Raw genomic sequence first — 7,698 nt, 5'->3', positions numbered from 1 at the left:
CTCGTGGTCCTCCGTCGCAGGACTCCGTCGCCGCACTCCGTCGCCGCCGTCGCTCTTCCCCTTCCCCGAGATACCACTCGACGCCTCGCTCGGAACTTTGCTTGGGACTCCGACGCTCCCGCGACTCGGTCGCCCGGAAACTCCGCCGCGGGAAAACTCCCGACTCCACTGAACTCACTCACTCCCTGCCCTGGAACCTTCGTCCCAGGACTTCGCCACTCTGCCGCACCCGCGGCACTATCGCCCCGGAAGCTCCGCTGCGGGAAGGCTCCCGCCTGAACTCTCTCTCTCTCTCTCTCTCTCTCTCTGAACTACACTGACTCCCCCCGGCCGGCGTCCTCGGGCATATATATAGGCCCCGGCGCAATTCCAGAACTCACGAGAGTGGCCGAGGCCAGTCGCGTCAATCCGTGCCGACACGACGGTAGAAATCTCTCGAAACACGTGTCGGCGGCTCGCGTAACTCCCAGCTGTCCGGTGTCAGTTACGTGTGGGAAGAAGGGGGGAAAGCGACAATCCATGTTATCTTCCAGGTGCGCGCGGCGCATATCATGTTGCGGCAGTCGCCAGCCAGCTCTGCGCCTGCACGTGTCCCGGCCTTGCTCTAGTTCGTAAAAATATTATTATATATTATATATATTATAATAATATAAGAAAACCATCAACCATTGTTCTACCATTTTACTTTATTCAAACTCTAAAGTTGGTGTAAGGGGTAGGAGTGTTTTTAAAACAAACAAAAATGAAGCACTTTCAATTCATGTACAACAAGAAATAAGATACTAAAAAAACATGCATCTTAAGTTGCGTTTATAAATATTCGTCTTTTAATGGCGTGATAATGGGGTAAGTTTTCATTTATTTTTAAAAACAACAGCAAGTGTGTTGGCAGGACTGGACGAGGGCGGTAGAGCAGGTAGTGTTGGCTGGACTGGAGTGTTGGCAGGACTGGACGAGGGCGGTAGAGGAGGTAGTGTTGGCTGGACTGGAGTGCTGGCAGGCCTGGACGAGGGCGGTAGAGCAGGTAGTGTTGGCTGGACTGGAGTGCTGGCAGGCCTGGACGAGGGCGGTAGAGCAGGTAGTGTTGGCTGGACTGGAGTGCTGGCAGGCCTGGACGAGGGCGGTAGAGGTGGCAGTGTTGGCTGGACTGGGAGGCTCTCCGGAGGACGGCCTCACGCCTCGCGCGGACCGAAGCGGCCGCCGCCCAGCAGGTAGAAGACGTGCACGGCGACGGTGAGCGCCACGTTGAGCCAGAAGACGACGGTGAGCATGGGGTAGTGCGCGAAGAAGCGCGGCGCCTGGGCGCGCAGCGACGCCAGCAGGCCCTCCTTGGTCACCAGCACCGCCGCCATCACCACCAGCGACACCGCGGCCGCCTCGGGGAAGCCCAGCAGCAACCTGCGCCCCCACACCACGTCCTGCTGTTGTGGCTGTTTTCCTGAGTTCGGTACGTAGTGGGAACTACTAGTGCCTGGCCTTTCTGTGATCCTTCAAAATCAAAAAATAATTCTTTTGAAGTTGTACTTCTTTAGGGACGCGTCGGGGAAAAAAAATACAGCATGAAAAAAGGCTGCATACAATTAAAAATTATATCGATGTGCTTTTAAATCATATATTTTAGGTATATATATATATGGAATATAGGTGCATATAATAAATAATATTTATTTATTATGAATATTAGTGATACAAATTGTGTTTATAAACTTTTTCAAGTGTATTTTATATAAGTGAGGTTATGTTCCCACACGTATAATTTATTTGCATTATAAATTATAACATTATCATTTAATAATAAATTAATAAAATAAATGAGAATATACATTAAAATACTTATTGTTTTCATTACTAATTAAAATTTTATTTTGATTACTTTGCTAAATTAAATAATTAATTTTATATCAATGTTTATACAAAAAATAATTTTATTCAATGTATAATTTTCGAACCGTATTTGTAATATCTCTCCAGTCTTTATATTATTTTATTTATATTAATTATTTGCATGCAAAATTAAAGTTATTACGCCAAGTAAGTAGGCCTATCATTTTCAAAGCACGTACATAATTACACGCACCCATTTTTTTTTATTTATCTTTAACAACCATTTGTTGGACATAACTACACCCATTTCACACTCTAAAAAAACGTTTAATGAGTGCTAGAAAAGGTTTTTGTAAAGATAGACCCACCATATACATTTTTTTACAACAAATTATTTTTAAATGTTCACGTATTGGCTTAATAAGAACAGAGAATTTCCGTTGCCTCTAAAAAGTGGATGTGTTAAGTCTAGAAATTTATTTTGCTGCCACCAAAAAATACTTGATGAAAAAATTCGTTGTGACAGACAATTAAGATTCTGTTTTTTTAATGAGCTTTATTTAGTGCAAACTACTGATGGGAGAGCTACGATGAGACGGATCAGGTGAGGAAAAATCAGAGCAGTTATGTCTTATATGTACAAAATGGTAATTACTTAACACCAGCACACCGGCGTAAAAAATTTGTATCCATGCTTTTCTAAAATATGGTTTAAACAATTTATGTTGGTTGCAGAAATAGTTGCATAGTTCCTCCAACCTCCTAATTGTTCTTAGGCCTATAATAATGGTCTAGAGGGGGTTCCTGAAATCTGGTTCCTGCAGACCAGCAATCAAGAAGTAGCTTGTAACTCTGGCCACGAGAGCCCACGACCTAGACCCACACAGCATGTTAATGATTCAATTTAGATGACACTTTTATGCTATAAAGGCCATTTTTGTAAGTTTACCAAATGTTGTAACTAAAAGCAGACATAATGTTATTTCTGAGCTGCGAAACGTTACGCAAGTGAAAATATTTTTGAGCTCTTGCGTAAATTTTACCGCTTTTAGATTACAATTAATAGATATTTGTTGACAACATTTTGTAACCCAGCAATAAATGCCAAAGAGAAATCGTCACAAATTAACAGAAATAGCTTACAGATAATAGTTTGTAAATTAAATGAAATAACTAACATGACATGTGAGGCCAATATTTAAACTGCTGATTGAAGAGTTTCCAGAAATTTCGTTTCTACAACTATACTTTATTGTCAGTGGAATCGTTCATTTTTTTTTAATGGGGGAATATTCAAGTAAATATTTGTTGAAACATAAATTCAAGTAACATGGATGTACACAAGGGAACTTCTATCATAAACAAATCACCAACTTCCGTTAACCCGTGCATATTGTTCATTATTTCCCATGTTGCAATGTTGTTGTGGCATCTATTTGAGTAGACTTTGAGGTTACTTGATGGGACGCAAAGCTGAATGACATTTGTCTTGGTGTGATGTAAGAAACGTCACTCTGTATATTCATACTTTCGGTTTTTAAAGTTATACTTCATTAGTTGCGTTATAAAAAATATATGAGAGTTATTTTTACGGTTCGCACGCAGCATGCGATAAAAATTGACAGGTTGAAAAAATGCTACATACAAAAAAAATTATATATGTGCTTTTAAATAATTTATTTTAATGATTGAAATTGAATACTGGTCCATATAATTGAAAACATTTAGTCATTTGGAATATTAGTGATGTATATTGTGTTCATAAACTTTCTCAAGGGTATTAATATAGTAAGTGATTTAATGTTGCGGTATGTATAATTTATTTGCATAATAAAATTTAACTATAAAATTATTATTTAATAATAAATATAATAAATTAAAATTTTCAATAGGAAAATTTATTGATTTTAATTATTAACTAAAATTAAGCTCAATTATTTTCTAAACAAAATATTAAATTTTATCTACGTGTTTAATACTAATCGTATTTTTTCAAAAAATAATTTGATTGAATTTGTTCTTTACCAACCGTATAAATAATATCACTTCATTTATTTTCTTTTTTATTTATATTAATTATTTGCATGCAAAATTAAAGTTAGTTTTTTATTACGCCAAATAAGTAAATCTTCTAGCGCGCGTTCCTACAAAAGAAAAGGTACCCATTTTTTTCTGTGTTTAAAAGCATGTTCATTTCTGTTTGGAATTCAAGATTTTAAATAAACATTTAGGTTACTACACATGGACCTTGGCTCTGTACTCAGACTTAACTAAGCAGCTAGTTATGAATATTTGTGACTTAACGACTCAATGAAAGTTTATTGTTGGCCTCTGAAAGTGGTCATAATATGGTTTGTACAAATCAGAACCCAAATATTCATACTTTTTATTTTCAAATCTGTGACATTCAAGCTTCATTTATTTCAACTGATTGAGGACTAAGCGGGGAGTTACAAACCACTAGGCCCAAGCAAATAATTGCGTGTGTGTGTGTGTGTATGCATGTGTAATGTTTTTCATCACTTTTTTGCGCCACCTGGTATCATTAATAGCTAATTTTTTGATCAATTAGATGTACATTATTACATATTATGTATATCCTAGATGGTTTGTTTATTCACTAATATAATATTCAGCTTTTTTTGCCGAAAGTTCACGCCATATAAGGGTAAACCATAGATCACTTGAGCCCTAAAGCACGTGGTACAAATGTGCAATATTAAGATTAAAAGATATGCTCTAAAAAAAATTATGTGCCTATAGCTCCGTTCACACGGACACTTGTGAGAGTGTGGATTTCAACAGTGGCAGATATTCTGTGATTGAAAAGGTGTTAGTGTCTCACTGCTTACAGCTTTACGAGGTAAGAACACAAAAGAATGTGCTTGTAGAACAGCTGAGACAAAGAAGAACTATTAAAAAGTAATGGCCTGTGAGGAAATAATAGATTTCTGGGAATAAAAATGTAACATTTACTTACTTGGTTGTTCATATATTAGTAAATTTTTATGAAAGACTTATAATTACCTTGATAAATAAAAGATAAGGCTTTTAGTAAATTTGGAAAACATAGTTGTTCCTTTTGGGTGAAGCAAAATTAAAAGGAGTAAGATTTATTATAAGCTCACACATCAGGACACACTTTAATGTCAGTGTCACCCTTGATGCTAAGTTCACAGGCCTTGAGTTAGTTCTTTTTTTTTAATCCTTTCCTTGTGATAATCGGGCAGCAGAAGCGATGATAAATAAGTTTCCATAATGACGATCTATTGAACAACTAACACATATAGGATGTAGAATGTGACTGAAAACAAAAACCACTTTTTGCGCTTACATTGGCTTTTCATCAAAAACAAACTGTGGTTCTGTTAATGAAGAAAATATATTCTCATCAGGGAACATTGTTACCAGGGGCACTGTAGTCCTTAAATGATGCACGATCATATTTTCTTTTCTTTTGGGAGAGACTGATGAGACACCATACGAAAGATACGCATCGTTATCCCATTTTTGTCAAACGAATTTGTCATTGAACCTTTTTAATAACATAGCGGACTTAGGATATTTCAATTATTTGTTGGTTTAGGTCATTTTAAATTTTTATAGTACCTATTAATTTTGAATTCTGAGTAAAAAGATTATTTGTCCTTAAAATGTCAGTCTTTGAAAATGTCCGTATCAGCGATATGTATCATGTAAAAATCACGTTACAGGGAGAATCTAAATATTCCACCGAATGGAGCAGCCCGAAACCCAAGAAACCAAGCTTTTCTTCACAGCAGGCACAGGACACATCTGTTTCCCAGTGTTTGGAAGCACATTCTTCGTAGTGGAGTCAGTAACTTCACTGGAATATCTGAACGTGTAGTGCGTTAAGGTGAGTTTTGCACTGAGTAAACAGAATGATTCGGTATTATCTTTGAAAGATTTGTGCGATGGGAGTGCATGACTTGATGTAAGCTTTTGGACATACGCCATTGCTAAGCACATGTATATGTCTGTAAAAGAAAACTACAAAAAAAAACAAAAGACAAAAACACAAATTAAGCAAAAAAAATTGCCGTTGCTGTTTACAGTCAAATCCCCCGGTCAACAGCAAACGGGCTCAACAAATAATCCGGAAAGAATGTTTCGAAGCAAGCGGCGACCGAACTCCAGTGGGACTCTCAGCAACGTAAACTGAACATCGTAACATGAACCATAGTTACAGGGCCGGTGCAAGGTAAATTGGCGCCCTAGGCGAAAAACCTTAATGCCCCCACTCCCCCCCCCCCCCCCCCCCCCGCCGGACACCCCAAAAAAAATTTCCCTTGCCTCAAAATACATCACGTAAGCCTAAGATTTTGTCAACAATCAAATGTAAGCAGACTTGTGTTTTTTTTTTTTTACTTTTTTTCTTATTACAAATTATAAACAGGTCACCGTGGACTTGTAATAATTACCTGTATCAATATAAACATTCCAAACTGTTACAAAAATCCATTTTCATCTAGTTTCAATAATTGTTAAACATATGATATGAGCTATTGTGTGTCGTGCTGCGCCGCCCCTAGGCGGTTGCCTAGTTCGCCTGTATGGACGCGCCGGCCCTGCATGGTTAGGTAATGGTTTCATCTGGGGGGGGACGGTAACCTGGAGTCTTGCACTGGAGTCTGGCACCCGGCGGAGAGGCGGAGGGGTCATGGACCGACCTCGAGAAGAGATGTCCGAGCTGCAGCCCCGTGTGCGCCTGCCCCACGTCGAACACCAGGCGGTCCAGGTGGTCGGCTTGCTGGCGCTCGTAGGTGGAGCCCGCGGCCATCCTCGGCTGCCGGGAGTTCCTTCTGCCCGTCGCCCGGCTGCCGCGCCCATTGTCGCCGCCGCGCCCCAAGGAGGTAGCGTGGCCGGGCTGCCCGAACACTCCCGGAGTTTGCCGAAGTGTCGTCCCTCGCTCGTGCCATTTAGCTAGCATATGGTGAACTTTTGCTACATTACAAATACTATCAAATATTAAACGCAAATGATTACGTTAATATTATCTAAGTTTTACTTTGTAATTTCCAACCTCAGTATTTTAAATGTAACTAACCTAACCAATCTTCCAATATTTAAAAAGTATTTTTTTTTAATGTAGTCAACCTAACAACCATCCAAAATTTAAAAATTATTTTAAATATAGCTAAACTTACCTAACTAATCATCCACTCTTTATAAAACATTTTATAAAATAGCCACCCTATCCAACCGTCCATAATATTAAAAGTATTTTTTTATGAAGCTGACTTAACTGACCATTCTCACAATATCACAAATATATAATAATTATATATATCCTAATTACTTGTTAAAATGTAAACAATTAACATTTTGTAGTTTTTTTATTTTTTATTTCCAGAAAAGGCACTTTCGTTTATAATTAACAATATTTTAAACCAATCAACAAAAAACTTTCCAATAATACAGCACATATGATATTAATGGAATTTAAAATTGAAATTCTCGACATTTAAAATATAAGTAAACAATATAAGAAAAAATTGACAGTTTCTAATTTGAAGGCCGCTATCGTTATTGTATCAAGCTGTTTGCAGGCACAGTAGGGACGCAAAAAAAAAAAGCCTACGTTACACGAAGGTATAAATTCTGGCGCGCCAAAGAGACTGCTGAGATGTAGGTTTCCCATGGAAGCGAGTGCTCCCTATAGAGGCAGAAGGTCGGGAAGCACATACTCCCCATGGAGGCAGCAGGAAGGGGAGCAGTTGCTCTTCATAGAGGCAGCAGTTCGGGGACGGGTCCTACCCATAAAGGTAGCAGTTCGGTTAGCCAGTCGTTCATGGAGGTAACAGGTCGAGGAACGGGTGCCACATATAGAGGCAGCAATTCGGGAACTAGATA

The 7,698-nt window shown here is 38.8% G+C and overlaps 1 protein-coding gene across 1 annotated transcript; it reads right to left on the bottom strand.

Moving 5' to 3' along the window:
* Nucleotides 1–668: 668 nt before the first annotated feature.
* Nucleotides 669–6,775, bottom strand: LOC134533452 (uncharacterized). The gene is made up of 2 exons (XM_063370976.1): nt 6,516–6,775; nt 669–1,398 (listed from the first exon to the last, which is right to left on the bottom strand). Exons 1-2 carry the CDS (start codon nt 6,773–6,775, stop codon nt 1,173–1,175), a joined length of 486 nt encoding a protein of 161 aa, XP_063227046.1. The 3' UTR covers nt 669–1,172.
* Nucleotides 6,776–7,698: the final 923 nt, after the last annotated feature.

This window comes from Bacillus rossius, chromosome 6 (genome assembly GCF_032445375.1).
Source record: "Bacillus rossius redtenbacheri isolate Brsri chromosome 6, Brsri_v3, whole genome shotgun sequence".
Taxonomy (NCBI): Eukaryota; Metazoa; Arthropoda; class Insecta; order Phasmatodea; family Bacillidae; genus Bacillus; species Bacillus rossius.
The sequence above is the reverse complement of the archived record's forward strand: the minus strand, read 5'-3'. Positions and strand labels throughout refer to the sequence as shown.